General features: G+C 42.2%; 1 protein-coding gene across 4 annotated transcripts in view; it reads right to left on the reverse strand.

Annotated features, from left to right (window-relative positions):
* AMPH (amphiphysin) overlaps positions 1 to 19,527 on the reverse strand; it is a 123,463-nt gene extending 103,936 nt beyond the window's left edge. The window contains exon 1 of one of the 4 annotated variants that reach the window (XM_039715122.1): positions 19,059 to 19,240. In XM_039715122.1, the coding sequence (XP_039571056.1) occupies positions 19,059 to 19,127 (69 nt within the window). In that variant the 5' untranslated portion in view covers positions 19,128 to 19,240. Of the gene's footprint in view, positions 1 to 19,058 lie in introns of all 4 variants that reach the window. The other 3 variants (XM_039715121.1, XM_039715120.1, XM_039715119.1) reach the window with 3 other exon arrangements.
* Between the last annotated feature and the right edge of the window lie 6,177 nt (positions 19,528 to 25,704).

Below are 25,704 nucleotides of genomic sequence, written 5' to 3' on the forward strand. Positions count from 1 at the left end.
TCCACAGAGGCATTGAGATTGCCTTGCCTCTCAACAGAACCATTCATGAAGCCATTAATGAAGAAGAACCAACTCAGACCCGGATTAAGCAAAAGCTGTTGTTGAGATGAATTGACCTGTTAAAAAACAAGCAAACAAACAGACAGCCTAACAAAAAACCCAACAGAAAATAAAAGAACAACAACAAAAAAATAGACAAACCCACAAAGAGGACAGCTGAATTAATTTCTGTTGTCTCAAAATTATTCCAGAGAACTGGCATACCTGAGCCAAAAGCTGGCAAAGGGACAGCACAGACCCTGAATTTCAAGCAGGCATTTCGGGGATCTTTCTCAGTAAGTCAGCCCAAAAACAATGAATGACAAAGAGGTACTGAGGTACCCAGTGACTTTTCCCCTCCTCCATATTTGTCTCTCCTTACTCTAAGCTCTTTCAACCAAGGAAAACTGCTGCTGTTCTCCACTGCTGAGGATCATGCCCTGAGAATCATGTGCTCTCTTGCAAGGATGAAACTCAGAACTACAGTGTAGACATGGGTGAATGGCAGCAGTTCCCCTTTGTGGGTTGGAGTTCATGAGCTTGAACTGAGAGTGCTGTTGCTTCCACTTCTGGGTTACCCAGTGAAAGAAAGATGTGGGAAAACGAGAAGGAAGACAGAGAAGACCACTGAAATGCTCAGTAGGCTGGAGCAGAGCACTGGGCATGGGAAGGGAGCCAGGAAAAGACAAAGGGAAAGAAAGCTGCTTTCTATTTTCAAATACCTACCAACCATTACAACAAAGAACAACACAAGCCCTACTCAGAGGCTCACAAGAGAAGAGGATAGAGCCCAAGTCATAAGCTACAACAAAGGAAATTTTGACCAGATATGAGGGGATAAAACAAATCACCATGAGATGGTGAAATGTTGCAACAGACTCCTCAGAGAGGCTGGGCAACCTCCAGCCTTGGAGATAGTGAAGACACAGCTGGACACAGCTGTTAGCAATCTACCCAAGCTTTGAGATCGTCCCTGCTCTGAGTTGGAGGTAGATGAGTCACTATCAACTGATCTCATCCAACATACCTTATTCTACATACTACTCTGTTTTGAAATAAAGGATCACCTGCTTGTCTTAACTAAAATAAGAAGAAGAAGCAGGAATTTGAATGGGGACTGTACAGTGACTGAGGAATGCAGAGAAATGCTCATCAAGGGGAAAGGAGAAGAAACTAATTGCTGTCATGTTTAAAAAGACCATGTAAAGTCATTTTAGTTTGTAATATTAAAAATTCCAACATTACTTTTTTTTTTCCTTCAAATATGAAAAAACCAGCCTGGTACACTGTCCTTTGTTGAATCATGTGACAATGCTGGGAGGTTTTGTGGGTTTTCTATTGCTTTTAATTGAACAAATCAACATAAACAGTTTACACTTATTCTAAAAAAAAAAAAAAGGAAAGGAGGGGAAGAAAGACTGTCTTTTAGGCTGGTAACTGTTTGGGTCTAGCCTACATATTGCAAACATTCAGCCATGACACAAGGGAAGTGGAACAGATAAAATAAGGTACTGATGTGCACTAGAAGGAAAGGTGCATTAAACTGTATGGTACAAACAGGCAAGGAAAAATTAGTGAGATTAAAACCAGTGATAGACAGCCTCAGACTGATCTATTAAGCTTTCTGTATTTGTGCAAAGGTGGTTGTTGTAAGGGGAGTAAGAAAAAGGCTTGAACAAGTGAACCCCTGCAAAACACTGCCACAAGTCAGTGTCAGGCATCTCCTCTCAAGCGGATGCAGTAGTTTGCAGCTTTACTCAAATTTGTTGAAGGAGTTATAATTAGCTACAAAATTCAAAGTGTCAGCAAATTAAAAGTATTGATTTATGCAGGCCATGGGTAGGTGAAACAAAGAAGGTCAATTAAGAAATTTATGATCCCAGAATAGATTTGCTGCCAGCATAGCCATGCAACCTCTCTCAAAGCAACGAGAAACCCCAGCTTATAACTGCTTAAGATGCCACAATGTCTTCTTGTATCCTCAAAGTAAAAATTCCTCTTGCCTCAGAATATATGTATACATACTACTACACCTATAAGTGTGACTTTCACAAGTGTGATTTTCAGAAAGCTATGCAATGAGCTACAATTTAAATCCAGGCCCATGCAGAGCCAGTACAGAGTGTATATGTAGTATTAAATCTTGTGTTAGCACAGTGAAGTGAATTACATTTAACCTGCAGAGCCTCACCCTGCTACAAATAAAACTGGCATGAGCAGAATCAGATCTTCAAATGCAATATGTTACTACTATAGCAATTTGATATCAAGTTCATAACAATTTGCAATAGGTATAAATCCTAAAATATTATGATTGACATTTCTTAATACGTGGCTCTGATCTAATTCTTTAAAAATAAAAAGGTTTTGTATTGAAACAAAACATTAAAAAAGGCAAATGGAATAAATGGAGCCTTAGTGGAAAGCTGGTTGACACTCTTTTTTGCACATTTCTTCCTGCTATATGTAGATAGGAATAATCCACATAGTTACATATATGCATAAGATCACTGACAGTAAAATACCTCTTAGTACAAGTATGAATCACAAGCACACAAATCAATGAAGGATCGTCCCCCAGATTTATCAAACACAAATCAACCACTGCCTTTTATTTTGAGGGGTGAGGAAGGAAGAGCTCTATCTCTCCTATGTTTGTCAGAGACCAAAAGGCCAGTCAGATTCCCAGATGAGAGTACAGGCATTTTCTCACATCTCTGGTAAAATTATATCTGGTAAAATATATCTGCTACTGCAGATATTATGGACCAAGCAACAATACACACTCACACATCTAGGTTTAGGGAAAAAAAAAAAGTTTTGAAATTATTATGCTCTTTAGTATAGCTCAGGTTTACATAACTTAAAGAGTAACTGGGTTTTATATTCTACAATAGACATAGTCTTCTGAAAAATATGACACATTAATTGTAAATCTTAACAGTTTTGTCTTTTTTCTAATACAGCTATAAAATATTTTATGTCAAACATATCAGTGTTGATTTTTATACATATTTGAACCACCAGTCCTCTCTTCCTTATTTTTTTAGAATGTAGAAAGACACTAAGACACTTTCCCTTCAATTTTAAACAGGCAGCCCCACTAAAAATAAAATTCTCATATGGAGGCCCTTGTTAACCATTCTGTCACTTTAGTCCTGTATCAACAGTATCTTGTGGGTACCATACACAGGTTTTTTATTGTGTAATAAATTGTAAGTGCTTTAAGGCTAAGTTCTTTAATTCTCACAGCATCAAACAGCTATCCAGCCATCTGTTTGGTTCAATTTATATTAAATATGAGTGTGCTTACTCTCCATATTGGCATAAAATTATGTGAAAGACTTTTTTTATCATAGTACCTAAGTAATATGGAAAAGGTAATTTTAGAGGATGAGAAATATTTTACTAAAACTTTAGATAGGAGTTGTATTTTTTTGTGGAACAACCTACAAAGAAAAGCCTATGTGTGTCCCATCCAGGACAGAAAGAACCTCAAGCAAATGTGGTAAAAGCAGGGAACTTACCTAATGGCTTTTTATCTTAACCATATATTGCTTGTCTAACAGCTTCCCATTGCAACTAACATCCCTTGGCAGAGCAGTGTTCAGTTAGTTTCCCAATTATTCCAGTGACTACTCTCTTTCACTTCAACAGATGCACAGTCTGACCATGTGTCAGTATCAAGTGTATGACTTTTACATGTCCCTGATTTGTAAATGTTAGCAATGTTGTTGTGCATCAATCTAGACTGGCCCTAAAGTCTTTGTGCACAAAAGCAATAGGTTAGGGATAGGAAAATTATCAACAACTTACTTAGCTAATACCATAAGGACCAGACTAACTGTGTTCAGGGCGCAAATATGGGTGAACACAAGTGTAACCCACTCTCCTGCAGTGCACAGAGATACACACCTGCTCAGGCATGGCACTTTCCATCCTTCATGGGACCTTCCAACAAATGAAGGCTTGGAGAACTCCTGTTTCACTAGAGGAGACACTGGATGGAGATGAGATGCACACAACAGAGCAGGCTTTCCCTGAGGAACCTAAACCTGTACTCTTTGTGTCTCCCCAGAGTCATGATTTCTAGATAACTGAAAGGTTTAATGTGGAAACTCTCCAAATCACAAATGAATAGGTGCCGCAATTGAATAGGTGCCAGCAGCACAGAAAGGCATGTTCATGAATAAGGAATTGACTTACCAACAACTTGAAATTAGATGAGAAAGGCAGTGAGAACTGAGCTCTGTTGAAGTCCTAGAACTAAAAACTTTGGACGAGACTTACTGCATTTTTAACACTTCTATTAGTACAGTAAGTAATTTTGGTGTGATTGGAAACATCCTGTTCACTTCTGGTATAGCTAAAGCTGGTTTAGATGTAGACATAACCTGTTGGTATGTGATAGTATACATATCTTTAGGGTGGAAATGAGTTTGTGATACTTTCAGAAAGCCTTTCTACAACCCTTTGCTATTTTCACTTTTTTTCACAAGACTTAACAAAAAAAGACAGAGATCCATCACAATCCATCAGAGGTGATCTTGTTTTTTTTCGTTCAACATGTAATGATAACACCCCCTCCAAAGAACTGAAAATACCCTGTGTTTCAGAGTGAGAGAGGAGGAATAGCAAGTGCTTGGCATTTGAGACTGACTTCACACTGCCTTCTTTTTTAGATCCATTCAATATGCAAAAAATTCCAAGATGCATTAATATGTAATAAAATTTGCTTGATTGCTGACTGCTTATATGCAAGTAAAGAATCTTCCTGTATAAAAGAGTGCAAAAAATATCCTTCTTTGAGTCAGAGAAGGGGAAACTGAGTCAGGTTGATATGACTACTTTGAATCCCACTAACACTTCTGGTAACAGATGCTACTGAGCAATCCAACACCAATATTAATCACATACTTCATGGTAAGCCTTTGGTAGGATGGGCTACTGATGGGCATTAGCAAAACAATAGTGGTGTAAGTACTTTGAGACAAACTGGAAATGGGATACTAGAGGGAAAAAAAAGATTTATTGATCACAAAAACAGGGCCTTTAGAAAAGTGACTTAGGAATCTCAATACTGCCCAATGCCTCTTTTAAAATATCATTTTTCATGGGGTATACTTTTTTATTTCTTTTCCAGATAAACCCTGCTTACAGAAAACAGCTCTCAGTATAGAAACCAGCATGATCCAAGCGGAAATGCTGAGAAAAGCACCCTGTACTCAAGTTTGCATTTGTCCTGCAGTCTGTAAACATGTTCTTGATCCAAAATATTTTTCAGCCCATATTTGAACCATATTTGATGGAGCTTGTTCCTCTCCATCTTTATTTGGAAAGTGCTAAGTCATGACTTTTGGAGAAGTGACTTGTTTAGGAGTTAAGATGCCATTCAAATAGCATGTGTGTGTTTGCCATCTAAGGCTTGCCTGAATTTCGTCCTGATTTGCTTCTCAGCTTGGCTGTCAAATGTAGATTCTCAGCTAGCTTCTGAATTACTGTTTATTTTTACCCTAATACAAAACTTTGCATAAGACATTGTGGCACTATGCTTACAACAACTATGTTCTTGGATTGATACTACAGGAAAACATATTGCCAGGGTGGTGTTAAGAATAAAATCCTGTTCAGCTCTGCAAAATATCAGTGACGTTCATCTTCTCTGAAACAGGCTTTTCAGACCCTGGAAGCACAAATCTCATATCAGGGATTTTTTCTTTTTTTTTTTTTTTTTTTTTTTTTTAGTACAAGAATAGGGAGCAGGAGTAAGTTGAAAAGCCCTGGGATACAAACAGCAGCTTGACTTCACCGAATCTGAAGTGACACCACTGCTGGGCTTAACCCTAAGGCTACAAGCTGGGTGAAGTTCCTGTGAACTCAGTTGGAGCTCCTGATAAAAACAAAGCTTATGAATGTAGCCCACTGCAGGCTCCTTCAGCTTGCACATTTGCAGTTCTCAGAGTGTCTGTCTAATTACTGTGTCAATTACTCGGCAACTTGGCTCTTCATTTCACCTTCGCTATCTTTTAGTTTTTCTCCAGATACTCAGCACTGCCTGTGTGAGGTGCTGTCACTTTACTCTCAGCTTTCCCCCTATATAGGAAGGACCTTGGTCAGCCTTGTAGACCCTGAGGGAATAGAGCCCTGTTCCAGCAGCACCATCTGTCCCTCCCCTCATGCACAACAGGAGACAAATAAAACAAAATGAACATTCAGTATTCTTTCATAGCCTACAACATCTGGAGGGTCAGTACTGATTTTTAAACAATTTGAAGTGTGCAACTGGGCTCACCTATCAAGTAACAGAAGTCAAATAATTTTCTAAATATCTTTGGTAGTTATGTCTGCAACAACTTGTTTGGTGATGTACAACAAAAAGGGAAAGAGCAAGCAGTAAGGAAAGGATGACAGAAGAAGAGAGAGAGAGATAAGGAGGGAAAAGGGAAGTTTAACAAACATGAATGTATAACTTTCCTGATACTAACTCTGCCTGCGCATTTTGGCTGAGAATTAAACAGAACAATGTTCAGAGATGTACTATCAATAAAATCACATTTTGGCAGTTTGCAGGACTTTCATATCATAAGGAGCATATTAATTTATTCATTAATTAGTCCAGAAGTCATTGAAGAATAGAGAAGGAGGCCTGTGCTATGTTTTAAAATCAAAGAAATTTCCTTGCACTGTTGGATTTCCACATTTCTTTAAATCCAGATTCCATGTTTCCAATTCATATCGCATCTCTAAAAGCACTGCTTGTTTTTGACCTTCAGCTAACCATGGACATTAACGTTATTCTGTTGTGCTTGTTTTCCACTCACTGCTTCACATAGTATGGTTCCACACCTTTACCATCTCCTGAATGTGTCCTGCAGCGACCATCCTCTGCCTGTCTTCAGTTACTACTGCGCACTTTTCTCTCAATGAGTTTCTCTCCTAAGCAAGGCAAACCATGGAAATGCCTGACCTAAACCTGCCCCAGAGCAATCTGCCTCTAGACTGAGCTATGCCCTTGTGCCTCTCTTCAGGCCTCAGTATATCTATGAACTTTTGCTTCTGTTTCCTCTGTGTTCTGCCTTTCATCCACAGCCTCTGTCTCCCCTGTGATAAGAATTTTGTTAGTACAGATTTGAAAAACATGAGGCAATCAATTAAATTATTTTGCTTCTGATGACTCTCATTAACCACTCCTTATGATTTTTACAGGACTAAAAATTTGTCCTATAGCTAAAATTACTGCCAACATTATTTTGAAAAAATATTTCATACTCTCCAAATCCATTTCAGCAGTGTCTCTTCTGTACTTAAAAAAGTTCATTCAAACTGCAGAGGGTGGCTTTAGGAGTGTGAAAAGATAACACCCACAAAAACTTTAGGTTACAATAGCAGGTTGAACAACAGGAAGCCTAGTTTAAGTAACAGCATCCACACAAAGATCTGTGCCAGTTTAAAAGGAATATAGTATTTTAATTTATTCCTCTGCATGTCCTACACGCAAATAAGTCTTTAAACCTTTTCCTGGATCTAAAAACTTTAGATGCATTTTATGTGAAAAATCACGGTCACTTTTCAGATCTCAAAGACTGATTATTCTCTACAGGAAACAGACTGCCTACAGTTAATCAAGCTTCTTCTCTGTATGCAGTGTTTCATCTCCTTCTACTTCATGCTAAACATGTATTAACCCTTGTACATGTGGGTCCTTTAAATGGGCTTTGGTGAGCCATAAAGCATGAATCATCAGTATAAACAACTTTCTCACAGCTTTACAGACCACCACCTACCTCTGCTACATACTGCTAACCCCCTATATTTCTGTAAAGACACAACTAAATGCTTACCAATGATCACAATCTCGAAAGAAAATTAAGATTATCTGTGTTCTTTAGCAACTTTTATTTTCTCAAACCTCTACTTCATTAAAAATAAAACATCAACCTAACTCCTAGCATATTTTTCAATTTCTCCTGGGAAAAGCAGGATAGTCAGTGTCTTTCAAGCATATGCAGGCTCATGTGTACATATTCTCCTCTTTCATATCATGGATAAAGAGGATAGACTGCAGTTCATAAACTGTAACACTGGCCTCTGTATCAGTACCAATCACAAATTTAGCAATATTGTGGGTACAAAGAAGTGGGGTTAGAAAGTGAGAAAGTTGAGACTTCCATGGGAGCATCAAAGGAATTAATCTGCTACAGGAACAGGGAGAACAAAGCAGAGGATAAGCAGAGGATAAGAGGGGGTAAGCAGGAGCTTTTTGTCAGAAAAGAAGTGGTAAGAAAAAGAAGGCACGACAATAAGTAGTAGTAGCAGGGCACTGGGAGTTTGAGCCCAGAGCCTTGAAGTGAGGTACAGTCCCTTGACTTTTTTGTGACCCTGCCCACTGAAAGGTCTCTTAGCATTCCCACTACCCTATAAACATTCTGTGAAATTGTCTATACAGAATTTGACCAACTAAATGCTTGTCCACGCCATTATTCACTTGTAATTGGTTTTGTCCCCAGTTCTGCAGAATCTCACATGTGCTAATGTCCTACAGATAATAAAGAATAACTACAGAGACAACAGAAAGAAAGGCAGAGCCACCAGGAAGAAGAACAGGGTATTTTCTGCTTAGCTTTCTCATGGCACAAGCAGAAATGTGTTCTATGTGACTTAATGGCAGGCTAAGTTTTACCATGCCCTCTTAAACAGATTAATAAACTCCAATTAGCAGAGGCTCAACATGACCAAACATGACACAATTGCTTTCCCGAGTTGGTCATTGGTTTATCATTCTGACAACTACTGACTAACTAGCTACTCATTAAGTTTGGAATAAATGATTTTGTGTTTGAGAACAGCAAAGATTCAGTGTCACACAGCACTGATGCTGATGCCACAGAACATTTAGGGAAGAGTGACCCAGCACTTGAAACACTCTGGATTGGAGGCTTCCAGCAGCTGAGCTTGCAGCAGAGCCCAATGAACTAAACCAAACAACTGCTCCCTAGAGAAAAGGCCCTCTGTATTGAAGCAGCACAGCCACCTTCTACTCCCCCGCACCCTGAGGTGAGTGAGAGTACTCGCATAGCAGGCAGAAACTGCTGCCTGATCAGGTGGGGGTGAGTCTCCCTATGAATATTTTAGGCAAGAAAAAATCCCCCTGCCATCTTCAGATAAGTTCAGAGAGCTACAATCCTATTCATATAGGCAACTGCAAAAAATGTGTTAAAGAGCATTTTTCACCCTTTATTTTTGATTTCTCCCGAGGTCAGTATACTGTCCATCATCCCACACTGGCTTGACAAGCCATTTAGAGAGGCTCCCCACATCCTGGACAGGTGTGCTGTAGAAAAGGTGAGCGCAGGCATGCTGCTCTCCCCTCCATGCTCACCCCCACCTTATACCTAGCCTGCTTTTCTCTGCCATTTATCTTCACTGAAATATCCTGCTATGACAGATCCTGGCCAGTTTTCTTCACTGTTCCTCCTAGCCAGTGCATAAAACCTGGGCCACTGAGGTGAAAAGCAACTTGTACTCTCCTTTCCTCCCCTCATCTACTGCTCTCTCATCTTTTGCCATCTACAACTGGTTGCATCAGGGTTCAGAGCACATGCTAAAAGGCAGGCACTGGTGATCAATCCAGACCAGAAATTCCAGCAATTTCCAGATACAGAGGTTATCACCACCTCAGCTTTTCTCCTCTATGTGCCCATAAAGTCTCACTCTTAACAGTGTCACAACAGGAAGATGACATGCATTGTGCAGTGCCTGCAGACCACTGACAGCTACCATGGGGCAGTCCTTGTCAGAAACACTAAGTCTTAGATAATATAACAATGCCAAATAGATGATCTGCTAGATGACCAAGATGTAGTGAAGAAGGCAGTCCAGAACCAAACCAAACAATTTAGTAGATTTTAAAAAATTTTACTTTATTTTTAAGAGAGGATTTAAGCGAAGTGTAGAGAGAACAGGAGAAGAAGGGACCCATGCTAAAGAACTAAAAAGGAAATGGGAAAGAATAAGAGAGAAAAGATGAAATTGTCAAGAACAGAGGATGAGGCCACCTTGATACTAATAATGCTTCAGCTAATGAACACAGAGCTGTGGACACCCTTAACACTTAAGAACTCAGCACTTCCTTGTCTTGTGGAAACTAAGTGACAATGAGAAAGAGTGTATTTTGTAACAACTTACAGGATCATGGTTAATACTACATATATGGGGAAAACTGGGAAAGGAGAAACAGATTACCTTTACGAAGATTACAGAGCAGGGAAAATATCATATGAGAACCTAACAGGAAGGAACTTTGGGGGTTTTATCTCCCCTTTCTTCCATGTGTCGCACCCAGAAGACCAAAATCTACTTCTACCTTTTAACCTGTACATTAGAAACTAAAATAAGTGAAAGCAATGAATATTTTATTGAGCTACTGTTTCACCTGATTGAAAGACTCGTGTGATAACTCCAGTTAGATCAGAGGGAATGCTGACAAAAGACAAAAAACACTTCTAAATTTTGAGGCAAGAAAGAACACATTCCTCTACAACAAGGAAACTTGAACTGTTAAAAAAGACATTTACATTCTATGAGAAGAGAACTTTCTGACTGGAGGTGCCTAAGCAAAGGTACAGATCAATTTAGGGAACCTGCAATATCTCCACCATTACAAACTTAAAAAGGCTGGCAAGAAAATAATTTCTGAGGAATAATTTTAAGTACAGTTGATTCCACTTTTGTTTAGTAGGATGGGCCAGATGACCATTTGCACTCCATTTTTTTCAATAATTTCTATTTTTAAAAAAGAGAACTTTTAAAAAAGGAAAATTCAAGTTTTCATTATACTCAAACCTGAAGATAGAAAAATATCTTCTACATAGTTTAGATCATGCTATCCACATGAGAAATTATTGACTTGTTATTGCTTTGTTTATAAACTCAGAGATTAAGAATTAGCTCTTCAGAGGTGGAGTTGCCTCATCATTGTGTGTGCTTGTGCCAGCAAGGTCCCAAATGTCAAGGCCTGTCATAATACTGTAATGACTTCAGTACAATACATTTTATAATATCTGTGCAGCCAACATTTTAAATCATTAGACAGTAGTTTGCTGTTATGAACCTGAGGCTGCTAGAACCATGTCATCACATTGCAAGCAGGTCAGCACAGCTATAATAGATGTAACATGCCTATCACAGTAATATTCTTCCACATACTCGTCTCCTGCCTCAGAGCAGACATTACTAGTTACACTCATACAGAACCACAAAATTCCCTTCCAGATGGAAGTTTACTGTTTCCTTCACAGAATCTCATCCTTTACAACCCTTGTAATGCCTCCAAAGTTCCCATAAACTGGAGTATGTACTGGTTTACGTTTCAGTAAAAAACACATGTATTACTGACTTAGAAGTTAAAGATCAAAACCACATTAGCTTGATTTTCAGAAGCTACACAAGAAATGCCCAGGAACAAACCTCACTGAAACCGAGTTTCGGAAAGGTTGCAACAACACCAGCTGGGTTTATTATGAGAGAAACCCTGGAAAGTGAGTGTCATTCACTTTATGAGTGTCAAACCCTGGAAGAGACTTCTTGGAAAGGTGGTCAATGAACCCATGTCTATGAGTATTGAAAAGGCATTTGGACAGTGCCCTTAAAGCCATGCTTTCACTTTTGGTCAGCCCTGAAGTGGTCAGGTAGTGGGACTGGATGATTACTGTAGGTCTGTTTAAATTGAACTATTTTATTCTACTCAAATCTATCTCCTCCTACCTGCTCCTTTCCCTACCAGTACACACTGGGGAGATCTCTGAAGACAATTCTTCCCAGCCCTGCACTAGCAGAAGGCACTGAATACCTGTAACCACCTCCCAGCCTAGGCACTGGCTCTGTCACCTTGTGGGAAAGAGGTGTGTGTCTTCTGAGAGGGGTCAGGGCTGTGAATCTTTTCAAGATAAAGGGACCATCTGCACAAATTTGCAAAAATGTGTCGTGTTTTTTTTAAACTCATCAGTGTTCAACTGAGATAGGTTTTCACAGGATTGGCAAACCACCATGTCACTGACATCAATGAGGCTCAAAGGTCAAGCCTTCAGTCTGGTGTAGGATGTGCTTCTCATCTAAATTGTTGCAAATGTCTCAAGAGCTGAGCAATACCTGTTGATCTTCTGGTGGATTGTTTTTCCTCACTTTATATTAATATTTAGAATTGTCTGAGCTGTTTCCCTTGCAAAAACATGCTAAAACACAAGAGCCTGAGGGCAGCAGCATTCCCTCAGAGGGAAGGTCCATCTGGCCCAGTACTGTGTCTCCAAAGTGTCCAACCACCAGTGTCTGAAGAAGAGCACATGAGCACTGAGCACTAGTCCTGACAGGGTCCTGGTGTGCTCACAGGCCTCAGTGCTGGGACTGGCCTGCCCTGGGACCCCCAGCCCCACCACCTCCGGCCAAGGGCCCAGGGGACGTGTCCCACCTCTGCCTGGGACCTTCAGTCCCTGTCTGAGCCCTGCTGTGGGTGTGCCCATCTCTGCCTCTGTCTCCTGGGTGGGCCTGGGACCTGCACTGCAGAGCTGCTCTCTGGGGTGGAGCCCTCAGACCTGGTCAGACCTTGCCATGCAGAGCTCTGGGTTTAACATGGCATAACTGCTCTGTCCTGCACTCACCTTTAGTCAAATGATGGCGAGACTGTTACGTGTCTGACACATCAGGGGGTTTTGAGGTCCAAAAAACATTCAAGGACACATAACACACAGGTTATAACTGGAAGCAGGATATTATTTCAGTTTTTGTTTTTCTCCATCTGTTTCAGAGCTGATGCTCACAATCACTAACACAACATGCATGTGTAGCCAGGAGCAGGCCAATGCATTTCTTACTAGGAAATACATCCTTTGTAGTCTGGACAAGGCAAATGACAGAGCTACAGAAAGCAGCAGCAGGCATATAGGTCAGAAGAAAAGATGTGTGGCACCATGAGGTATTTTCCAAAGTATGACACATATCAATGATGGGCACATTGCAATCTTGCCTTCTAAAACTTGCTTCATTGCTGTCCTTCCCAGCCAGTGCAGGGATGCAAGAAAAGCACTCTCATGCCTTCCCTGTGCTTATGCTGGAGGCAGGAAAACCAAAAAGTTTCAGGTCTGGATGGGGAAGCAAGCCTGGAACCCTTCCAAGCACATGCTGTTTTGAACAAGCAAGAACCCTGGGAAAATGGAGCCAAGGGAAGAGCAGAGCTCAGCCCCACTCCAACCTTGCAATGGTCAAGAGAGCCAGGGCACAAGTGGTGCCTTGGAGGTGTGAAGGGAGCAGGCAAGAATGGAGTTGTAGGGGCCCAGAGGAGTCCTGACAGGGGGCTGTGCCCAGTGCTACAGGAGGACAAGAAGCAACTCCCAGGCCACCCTTGGGGCCCACCCTGGGAGTCTGGAAAGCTTCTTGCCCACAGCTGCAGGGCATGACAGGCCATCTTCATGGGGCATGAACAGCAGGCAGCAACCAAGCCAAAAGGAACCAAAGGAGCACTGAATAGTGGTCGTGACCAGTGCTGCAAAAGAATGCAACTCCATCTCTCTCCCCCTTCCCCTCATGAACCAGTGCCAATCTGACCCAAGGGAAAATTCTCTCCTGATGCCATTGCTGGTAATCAGCTATTCCCTAAGCATGTGAACAAGGCCTCACTCCTCATCCCACAATCTGGTCATGCATTCCAGGATATGCCTAAAACCCTATTCTCCCTCAGTCTGGAACCATCTCGGGGCTTCCAAGAGTGGCCAAATGTCCTCATCCTGAGGGTCAAGAATCCTGGCATGGTACCAGTGGATGTTAAAAAGCCCTAGGACCCCTGACAACCTCTCTGCATCCCACTGCTTACAGCAGCTGCCCCTGGCTCCACAAGGGGCTGAGGACAGAGCTGTGCAGTGCTCCTCGAGAAGGTGTTCACTTGAACTTAGTAGTGTTATCCAGCTGAAAAGGCCAGACAGCTTCAGGCACCTACAGGGCTTGGTGATTCTTTTCCTCTGAAGGGCTTGCATCTGCTCCCCAAAGGCTGAGTGCCACTAGCAGCTGGCCTTGCTTCCACTCTTCCACCCCTAGCTTCCTCCAAGTAATTCCACTGTCTCCTCAAGGACTTCCTTCTGGATTTCTGTGGGCTGGCTCCAGGCCAGCTTTGACAGTAGGACATGGGAGGATGCTCCCTTTTATCCTGCCCCTCCAAGGCACTGCTGCACTGCAGGGTGATGACACTGTGACATGAGGGTGGCCCCTGTGCACAGCCTTGCCTGTCACAGACTAGTCATCACCCCTCCACTGAGCATTCTTTGGACGAATGCCACCCATAAGAGCTGTCTCTGTGATGGAACTAATGTCTGTGTTGCTACCTTGGGTTGTCCAGTTCTCAGAGGACATTGAGTGCAGGAACACAAACTTTCCATTTATGGACATTGAAATTGAAAGGGACCAATTGTTATCAGCTGAATATTAATAAGTCCATTGGGCCTAATGGGATTCACCCCAGAGTACTGAGGGTAACTGTAGCAGACATTACAACACGACCACTCTCTACAGTCATCTGCAATCATCTACAAAAGGTCTTAGGAGGCCCCACCAACTGAAAATTAGCCCAGGTTACACCAGTTTCCAAGAAAGGCAAGAGAGAAGACCCAGGAAACTACAGACATGTTAGTCTAACCTCAGTGCCTGGAAAAAATTATGGAGAAAACCACACTGGGTTTTAATAAAAGACATTTGAAAAACAATGCAATCATCAGACACAGACAACATGGGTTCACAAAGGGAAAGTCCTGTTTAATTTAATAACCTTCTACAATAAGGTCATCTGCCTGGATGAAGTAAAGACACTGGATTTAAACCCCCAGTTGTAATGGGGTTTAGAAAGGCTTTTGATACTGTCCATCAAAGCCTCCTTCCAGACAAGTTTTCCAACAGTAGGGTGAATAGGTATGCAGTGCACTGGGTGATGAGTTGGTTGAAGAGCAGGACTCAAATTATTGCAGCAAACAGGACATCTGGCTGGTGACCAGTTACCAGTGGTGTTCCTCAGGGCTCAGGTCTAGAGGCAGTTCTGTTCAGACTCTTTATCAGTGATCTGGAGGCTGCAGTTGAATGCTCAGATAGTTAGGTGAAGTGTTCCTGATTCTCTCATGGGACAAGAGGCTTTGCCTTGCAGAGGGATTGATTGGAGTATTGAGCAGTCACCAGTGATATGGAGCTGAGCAAGACCAACCAAATGCTGGATTCTGCACCTGGATGGGGTAATTCCAGACACAGGTCTGAACTGGGAGAGGAGTGGCTGGAGAGCAGCCCTGCAGAAAGGGCTTTGGGAGTGCAGGTTGGCAGGAAGCTCAATGAGAACAGCAGGAGTGTGTGCCCTGGCAGCCAAGGGGACAAACCTGATCCTGGGGTGCATCAAACACAGCATCACCAGCCAGCCAAGAGAGGTGATTATCCCGCTGAATTCAGCACTGGTGCACCCTCACCTTGAGTACTTGGTGCAATTCTGGGCCCCACTATTTAAAAAGGATGTGAAGGTCCTTGAACATGTCCTGAGAAGGGCACCAAAGCAGGGGAAGAGGCTGGCAGGAATGTGCTCTGGGGAGCACTGAGGGCACTGGGCTTGCCTTGGAGAGGAGGAGGCTGAGGGGTGACCTCAATGTTCCCTACAGCTTCCTAAGGAGGGAAGCAGAAAGGGAGGTGCTGAGCTCTTCTTCCTCTCCCAGTGCCAGGACACGTGGAGAATGGCTCCAAGTTATGCCCATTGGGGGAAGTTCAGACTTGACATTTCATGATTCCAAGGGTGGCCAAAACATGGAATAGGCTTCCTGGAGAGGTATCTCATGCCCTCAGCCATGCCTGTCAGTGTTGAAGAGGCATTTGGACAGTGCCCTTACAGCCATGCTTTAATTTTGGTCAGCCCAGAAATGGTCAGGCAGTTGGACTAGAGGGTCATTGTAGGTCTCTTCCAGCTGTTCTATGCTATTTGGTTAGAGTGGTTGGATTTGTCTGTTGCAATGCAAGATGTAACCAGAAGTATGTATTCTATTACCATTTGTTAAAATCAGGTGGGGCAGTGTTCTTTATCTCTTCCATGAGCCATTCTCCCTCCAGGGGGATATCTTCTTTTAATGGGCCATTGAACTTCACTGCATGACTGAGAAAATTACATCATCCCATTGTGAGATGCTCCACCCAGGGGGAGGAGCAATCCTACCAATCTCAGATTGGTGTTCCAATCTGAGATTTGGAACACCACAGTCAGCCTTTTCCACTGGATTCCCAGAGGAAGACCAGATCCATCTACACCACCACTGGACCTTCAGAGGAAAACTACACCCTTCAACAGGATCACTGCTTCAACAGAACCATATCTATCACTCCAGGAGGACTGCAGCCACCACATTTAATCAGACTACTACCACCACCCTGACCAACAGGGTGTCAGGTTGTATACTGACTCTATTAGTGTTTTTGTAGTTCTGCATTTTCTTTTAATTTTCCTATTAAACTGTAGTTCTGAGTTGGGATCCCCTGCTGGTTTGCTTTCAAACCAGCACAGGGCTATAGAAGAAAGGACAGGGAGATAAATAACAGTGTCATACACTGGGTTATCAGCTTAAATAGAATTTTCCAGAGAAACCTGGGGATACAAATTCAGCCTTTTCATTCAAGTAACCTTGTCCTTAGAACTGACTCAGTCATCCTTGGTTACCAAAACGTCTATTCTGGTTTCATTTTAAACACATTGGCATTTCATCAATTTTTATGGCTGGGATGTAGTCTCCTAAATCAATCTGGTCCTTTTAAAACTTTAATCCAGTTTGTTCAGCTGACTTTTGGCAGATTTTAACAGATGCTGCAAGCTCAGCATGTCCACACTTCCTGAATTTTGGGGCCAAAATCATTGAAGAAATGTGATGATCAGAGGATTTAATAGATGGCACACTCATTGATTCAAAATCAGGGTGCCAGGGGACCTGTATATGCGACCACATAAAGCACCACCACCTGGATGATGTGAAAAATAGAGTGGCCAATTATTATTTCCACATAACTCTCAGATTAACACTTCTAATGCAAGACTGAGATCTGACCAATATGAGACCAATATGCAGTTATTTAGTTTTTGTCATATAAATAGTGACTAGACACACACACTACTTACACTGTGCAACTAAAATTTCTCCTAGACGGGAAGGAACTGAAGATAATGGTGGTATTATTAGAAAAATAGTTTACATAAATGAATCAGAGAATCGCAAAATCAACTGAATTCTAAGAGACCACAAGGATCAAGTCCAACTCTCAGGACCATCCCCATGTCACCCAAGAGTCATACCATGTGCCCAAGAACATTGTCCAAACACTTCTTGAACTGTTAGGCTTGGTGCTGTAACTACTTCCCTGGGGAGCCTGACCCCCACATTGGAACACACACAGCTTGAAGTAGTACATGTGATTACAACTTGCACCAGTGCTTTTCCAGATGGTCAATCATAACCATACTGACAAAGCCACAAGGAAACAAACAGTATTTTCAGGCTTCAACGCCAACTATGAACTCAAGTCAATTCAACTCACACCATAAAGTCATCAGATCTCTTTGAACTATTAAAGAGGATTTACATGTTTTACCTGAAAACAGTTGCAGTCCAAACCTGCAAGAATGGAAACGCATCATGACTTTGGTGTTGAAAAGTCTAGTACTTTATAGCCTGGTGAGCTAGACAGGAGTATTTGAAAGGGGAAATTAATCACTAGTCTGTGACAGCCTCAGCTATTAGATTCTTAAATAATAATGCAATTATGTGTAAGACATATTAATTGTTGTATTTTTTTTCTGCTGCTGGAGCTCCACAAAATTCAATGTGTGGCCAAAAAGAAAGGGCAGATTTATAGGCAGTGAAGTATAAGAAATATGCTCATAAAATAATCTTTCTTAATTTGCAAGAGCCCTAGTCCCTAAACTGCATAACAATACAGGATATATGCTAGAGGGGTATAAAGATTTTATTAACCCCCAAAAGAGATGACTTGTAACATGTACTGACAACTATGTCTGCAAAATACATGCTGGCAACGGCCTTATTGTAAACTGTACTAACAGCAGACACAGCTGCTACATATAGCCATACACAAATGCTTTTCTGTTGAGCCCAATATCTGTATCTATGATCCTGTTTTGAGACACCCAACAGCTACACAGGAGCTGTTTGTGCGGACCATTTATACCTCTCAGCTTTCATTAATGAAGATGAGCAAAACAAACAGTGGCCCATAAGGCCCTCGTCTTTGGTCAGGAACTCTCGCAAATAAATTCTCCCCGACTTCGCCCGTTGTTCATTTCTAGGTTACAATAACGCTAGAATCGGTACCGACTTCCCCAAGCAGCACAAGCTGTCAGCTGCAGAACATTTCGACCACCCTCATGACATCCCGAAAAGCTCCCCAAAACCGCAGCAGCCGTGAAGAAGGCGCGGGCTGCGCCAGCACCCCGGCCCCCGCGGGCTCCTGTCATCACACGCAGCGGCGTCTGTCACGCTGCGGCTGCAGCAAGGCGGATCGCCGCAGCCAGGGATGAGCCGGCGCAGATATTAAAGGAAAGGCAATCCTCTTAGGAGGGCTGGCGGCGGGCGGTGAGGCGAGGCGAGGAGAACCGAGCCCTCGTTCCCCGCGCGGGCCGGGGCAGCAAGGCGGCCACGCCGGGTGCGGAGCGGTGCCACCCCCGCGCGCAGCCCCGCGCCGCCTCAAGGGCGAGGGAGCAGCGGCCGCCCGGGGCCTGCAGCAGGTGCCGCCGGGCAGCGGCCGGGGCCGCGCGGTGAAATGGGGCAGTTACGTAACAACGGCGGCAGCCCCGGCCCCCGCCCGGCGCCCCCGCGGGCGAGGAGAGGGCAAGCTGCAGCGGCGGGCGCTGGGGGCGAGCGGAGCCGCAATCCTCTCGCGGACCACGGGCACCGCCGCCGCACTCTTCACCCCCCTCCGCCCCTTCCCAGCAGTTCCCCCGCCCCGGAGCGCACCTTCTCCTGGGCGCGGTTGAGGCGCTTCTGGACGTTTTTGGCGAAGATGCCGGTCTTCATGTCAGCCATGGCTGGTGGCGGGGACTGGGAGGGTGGGGAGAGAAAGCGGGCGAGGCAGAGCCCGGCAGCTACAAGCGGCAGCGGCGAGGCAGGAATGGAGGGATGGAGAGGAGGAGGAGGAAGAGGAGGAGGAGGGCTTTAAAGACACAGCAGGGAGAGGCGTGGCCACCGCCGCCGCCTCAGGTGAGCTGCGGGCCCCCCGCCTTCATCCGTCCACGGCCTTCGGGGAGGCAGCTGTCGGGATCCCCCAAGGCTGGTAGTGTTGTCATCTGGTGATGAGGCAATTCCTCAAGGTAATAAACATATCTAGAGGGAGAGTGGGGATGATGATTTCTAGAAGCACAGCTGATGACTGCGTCCACTACTAGCACAAGCCTCCTTGTACAGCCGAAGAACCTTAGGCATCTACTTACTGCCCTAGAAGCTTCCACCAAGTCAGAGTCACTCCCAGGTCCAAGCTCCTTTAACACTCTTCACTGGTTTGGGGGCTGCAGCATCACGTGCAGTAAATGGGTGCTGTGGTTGAGGGACCTGCACCCCCCAGCTCAGCCTGGACTGGGCTTCTGGCACAGCCATCAGCTGTTTTGGGGTTATCATACTGCTGAATGGCAAGTCAAGTGTAGCACATTCTCCTGCTCTTGACATCCTCCTCCCATCCATTCCTCACTCCAGTCTCAGTGTAAACTGGTTTACTAACAGCAGTAAACTGGTTCCAGACTGGTATTGTGTTTTTGATCTTATGTCTGAAATTACAACTTTAAGTCAAAACTGAAGGGCAGTCATAACAAAAACCTCTGTCCTCCCCTGACACTCAAAACCCCCCAAATCTTCTAGGGATCATGTAGCACCAGTCACTCAAGGTTGGCAAAGTCATCCTTTCTAAATACCAAGCCCCAGATTCACTCCTGGAATTTATTTCTTTTGTTTGGCCAAGCGTGGAGTTCCCTGACACGGAGAGTAGAAATCCAGCAGCAAACACAGCGAAGCAAAACACTGGAACTAAGCTCTCTTACCCTGAGCATGTATCCTTCTATAGGGAACTATCCTATTTTCATAATACTTTTCATTGATTTTTCAAAACACAGATCAGAAGGTCTTCTACCTGCCAAAACAAAATATCTCATACATTTAGTAAGTCCAGCTGTGTTTCATGTGTCCTGTATTTCTGACATCTGCTCAGTCCCACATGTGTCCGACATATTTTCCTATACTATTAAGTTGATTTAACATGCCAACTGCAGCAGCAGTAATGTTTAGTAAGACTAGGAACTTACTTAATTCTCATGCAAATATTATTTAGAAAGAAAAAAGTAATTGAACAAAAAACCCAAAACCCAAAACTAATGCAGAAAACCAAATAAAACGTATCACAGCAACCAAAGAAATTATTTTGTCTAAAAGATTATGATGGTGTCTTACAATGCTGTTAAACTGGTGAAAGATCAAAACAAAATCTCAGTGTGCATAGGGCTCCCAAATTCTTTGAAGTATTCTTTCGTTTCTTCAGAACACTTTCTGGCTAGTTTGGCTTATGATTCCACCACTTTAAGAATGATTTTTAAAAAATCATGAAAAGAGGCGTTCTTAACTGATTACTCATGCATTTTCTTCACCAAAGGGTAACAAAGATGGGAAGTATTGGCAGAACAGAGTGCATTTGGTTGCCTTTGGGCTAGGAGAGGCAGAGAGGAAACTCTCTTGTGTCTTTTAGATCCCTGTTGTCTGATATAGCAGCAGAACCCTTATCACCAAGACCAAAAATGCTTTGTCATGCCAATGGGTGAGGAAAATGAAGATGTGTACTTAGTCAGTACTCCAGTCAGTACTGATGGAGTCTCCTCCTCCTCAGTCAGTTGACCTGCACTGGCTTTGCCCCATTTAATGGCCTTTGACAAAAGCCAATGATTTTTCACTGGCTGGTTTATCAATGTGTGTATTGCTTTCCATCAGCTAGATTTTGGAAAGTAATTATCAGCAAATGATCAGGCTGTTCTCTCCATACTCTCTGTCTGTTGCATATAACATGTATTGTAATTAATACTTCAGAGAAAATTTCTCCGTTAATATGTGCTTCAAAGCAAATTTTTCTCTGTGTATTGCTCATGCTTTAATCTGAAGTAGATGATACTTAAAAATCAATAATCCTTTACTACAATTTACCCCATTTTCTCCCTGTTTTCTTGTTATGGTTTATTTGGTATTATTTTTAAATGAGATTTCACTTTAGTTTCTCACCTGAATAGCAGTCATTCATAGAAAAATGCTTCTAAGAGACTGCTGATTTTTCAACATAAGATCATTAAAAGGTAAGGGAGAAAGTAAATATAAGTACAACTGCTATGTCACCACTTTTTCCAGCTGTTGATTCCTGTTCAACCAAAATGCTAGTCAGAAAAAAAAGAAATCTGAATAATTTCTGGGTCACCAACAACATGGTTTCTCATCACACATTTTGTCACTACAGACCTTATATTAGAGGTAGAAATGAGATGGGATGCTTGTTTCTTCAAGCAGCAACCTTCTCCCTCCTACAACCACCTGACCCTTTCTCACAGCACAACCAGCAGACTCTAACCAGCAGACCCTGCATGTCCTCACAACAAACGCTCTTCTCCACCAGCTAACCCACTCTTTTATAACACCCATCCCTACTGGACATAGCTGTGGCCATTAAGGGCAAGGCTGTTACTCCTCTTTGGTAATTAGTACAGCTGTAACTCATCAGGGGCAAAGTTGCTTGCAATCCATTCTCCTGCAACATTTCTGCTATTTTGATCACCCTTCATTTGTGTAAAACAGTAAAATTAAAAGATACTGGTCTATAGGAATCAATTTTACAATATCGATGATAGAAAAAATTGGCAGGTATCTTGCAGCTGTCTCCATTGCAATAATAATTAAAATACAGATATCAACTTCTGCAGAGTAACAAGAGACTTGCACCTTTACAAATAACATCATAGGAACACTCACAACTCACACTATATACATGGCACATAAAAGACATCCCCATTATAAGCACACCACTTTAATATTCAGTGAAGTAGAAAATCGGAGTGGGAAATGAAACTGCAGGGCAGCCTGGGAGTTGACATAAGACTGTAGTGTGGATTTGGGGATGCAGAATGTATGGACAAAAATATAAGGCGAGATGGGACTAATAGAATAGCAAACATGGGAAAACAATATGAGAAAATGAAAGGTTTCAGGTGTACAGGACTTGAATTTTAAATCATCTTTTACATGGAGATGTATTATACTTGGTATTATACTTGCAGTTAGGTCAGCATGTAATGGGCAGCAAAAGACTGTCTAAATTATCTGGGCATTTTCTGTAAGTCTTGCTGACTTTTGGATGTGAGTCAGAGAGGGCAGAGCTTTCTGTCTCCCTGAAAAGGAAAGTAAGGAACACAGTGGAAAATATGCATCAAAAGAAAAATGTTTTCATAAAATAAATGTGGTTCTAAATTCTGTAAAAATCTAGGAAAATGTTAATAAACATCCTAAATTAAAACCCATACGTGTTCTATATTTTAATATTTAGACCCTTATTTTTAATTAAAGTTCTTCTTATTGAAGACAAGTACAGATTTTTATTTTTATATTTTTACGTTTTCCTTCATTACCATACCTTCAGATGAACACCTCTCATCTGTTAAAGTGCTAATATATGTTGAACTGGTACTTACATTCTGTCACAGAACACCAGTTCCATCACAGGGAAGCATTTTATCTGAAAGGTGCCCTTTGCTTTCAGCTTCATTATTTGAATCTAAAATTTTCATTATTTAAATCTGTATCTGGCTTCAGAGAGCTATATACAGGTGGGTGGTGTTCAGCAATGGCCTCACTTTGTTACTCTGGAAAGTCTGTCCTGCTGACTTCAATCAGAAAATTTCTGGGTTGACACCCCAGGCTCTGAAACTACATAAAATGAGCTTTACATGGGAAAGTATGACTAATGAAGGGTTGCAGAGCTTGCTCACAGAACAAGCACCAGTGATGTTTCCATAAGAAATTAATTCCTGAATAGCACCCACAGGACATGGATGTACATGCAGAACTTCTTGGGGAGGAGGTTATGTTCCTTCCCTCCTCCAAGTCCTCTTCTCTGAAATCACAGGAATTAGATAAATTAACTTCAAATAGGGGAAAAAAACTTATGGAGAGAGAATTCCTGAAATTACTGCTGCCTTCGGGTGAATCTTTTCAGGTTTGAGGCAGTGCAAGTAGGTAAGAAGACATGACAAGAAATCCAAAATCCTTTAGGATTGGCAGGTGGGGTTAGGAGTGAATAACTAATATCTAAATATCACTTAGTTAATACCAGCCTATTTTACTTTTTACAAAGTTGGTGTGACATGTTAATAAAACACAAACTTAAGGAAAGACTAGAGATCCAAGAATGAGTTTCAGCATGGACAGAGCCGCAGGGATCCACAAGTTCCCTCCCTCCCTCCCTCCCTCCCTCAGTGAGGATAACTGGCAGTTTGGACCTGTTACAAAGGGGCTTGTGCAAAGAAATTGGCTTTCTATTCATCATTTTAATGGCAACAATGCCTTGATACAGTATACAGTACTGATTCCAGCATTAGGAATGAATGCTGATCAAGATACTTGTGCTCTGGTTGGCCTCCTCCTGATGCTCTTTGTGATTAAAAGTACAGTGAGCTGCACAGGAGATGAATTTTGGAGACATACTGATAACATGAGCTGTCACACCTAAACAGGAAAGACACCCACCAAACAATAAGTACCAATCACTTTTAGCCAAGATTCAGGCTCCCATAGTCTATCTGAAGTCAGCATCAAAAGATCATTGAAAATTGCTTTTGAAAAATCGTAACTTAAATGTACTTGGCACATTTCATCTACTCAGTCAGAAAGACACAGGCCAGAACCAGAAATATCTTCCTTTTTAACTGTCAGGTAAAAGGGACAGACTTTCTGTACAACATCCTTTGGATCTTTCCTGAAAGAAAAGTCAGTCTCAGTTAAAAAGTTTATTTGTCCACATGCAATTTTCCATACCCCTCTTTTTCTCTTTCCCATCAAGTATATTTACGAAATTCCTAGCATTTACAGTATTATCTAGAAATGCACACCTTTTGGTTTGCATAACAATAAAAATTAATATTGTAACAGTTAGTCTCTCTCTTTTTTTCATTTGTCTTTAAAGCCATTCCAGCACATCTTGCCTTTTTTGGGGGGAATGCCTCACCAAGAGAGTTTCTCTCTCAGGTTAGGGACTTGTGAAGGGGTCTTGGTATGCATGGCACCAATAGGATTCTCTAAGCTACTCTTTGCTCATGAATTGGCTGCTAATGGCATTATGCACACATCACATAGCATAATCTAGCCTCTATGCTTTTATTCCTAGTGCTAATATACATTTCACAGTGCCATTGCTTCCACCACTTATATGGGCTATAAGGAGGGATGTAGCAAAAAGATGTGCAGTCCTAATCCTAAAATTTTTTAAATTTTGAGAAAAGTGACTAGCCGTATCTATTCTGTGTGTGCCCCTCATTTAGAAAGGCCATGAAAAGATAATATATACATGCAAAATAATGAATACATTTATGTCATCATGAAAGTCATACAATTTTTTTTTCTTCAAGAAGAGAAATGCATATAAATCACTGTGTGCTGATTGTGCTGGTTCAGTATCTGATATGTCATTTTCTAATTATCAGGAAATTTTTCTTCCTAGTCACTTGAAGCTAGACTATGGAGGTTGGAGGCCTCCCCTCCTGCAGCAGTTCTTCTTGCCTTGACACTCACTGCTTTCAAGGAAACAATAACTATTTAGAGCAACCAGGGACCTGCTTGCATGGATACAGAAGATGGCTTGCAAAAGCAGCACTGTCCAACTCTTGCTACTAGTCCTAGAGGTATCAGGCGTGTCCCCAGAAGCCATGATCTGCAGGGAATAATGTGACTTCTGGCTACAGGAGAGGCACTTTCATCATGAATACCATATAACATAGCAAAGAGTTAATCCAAACTTCAGAAAGGCACCCCTGGAGTGCCTGTCTGGAGACTCTGTCAAGTTGTAGGTTCTGCTGCTTTAAATCATGTAGTCAAAAGTCAGGTTTTAAACCTATGCATTCTCCAAAGATGACCTGTTGATTATCAAGGATCCTTATTCAACTATCCCCACTCTTCTTTCTCAGTACATTATTTGCTCCTGATTGAGCTAGATTTGTCCTGCCTTCTCTTACAACAATCCATAAATTTTTTTAAGGAATCCCAAACTGAATTTGACACCTGTCCCCCACCAGGACTTTGGGAATGCCAGCACTTCCCTTGTCAAAATTAGGAAGAGCAGCACAGTGAAAAGTTGCAACATACATTTCTCTTTACATAAAGTAAATCTTTCATTTGTAATGGCTCCAGCTATATAATTATTATTCATTCCAGTGGTGTCCTAGACAGATGCTATGAGAAGTAGTCCCTGGAATCAGTTAAAATAGTCTTACGTCTAAGTGGCCTGACTTGCTTAAGAGATTTTTATTTACCTGTGGCTACTGTATTCCTCACCATATATGAAAAGTTGTGTTCCATGTCTGTCTTGTTCTGGTGG

The sequence above is a fragment of the Passer montanus genome, unplaced genomic scaffold (genome assembly GCF_014805655.1).
Source record: "Passer montanus isolate IOZ18808 unplaced genomic scaffold, ASM1480565v1 scaffold32, whole genome shotgun sequence".
In the NCBI taxonomy this organism is placed as follows: Eukaryota; Metazoa; Chordata; class Aves; order Passeriformes; family Passeridae; genus Passer; species Passer montanus.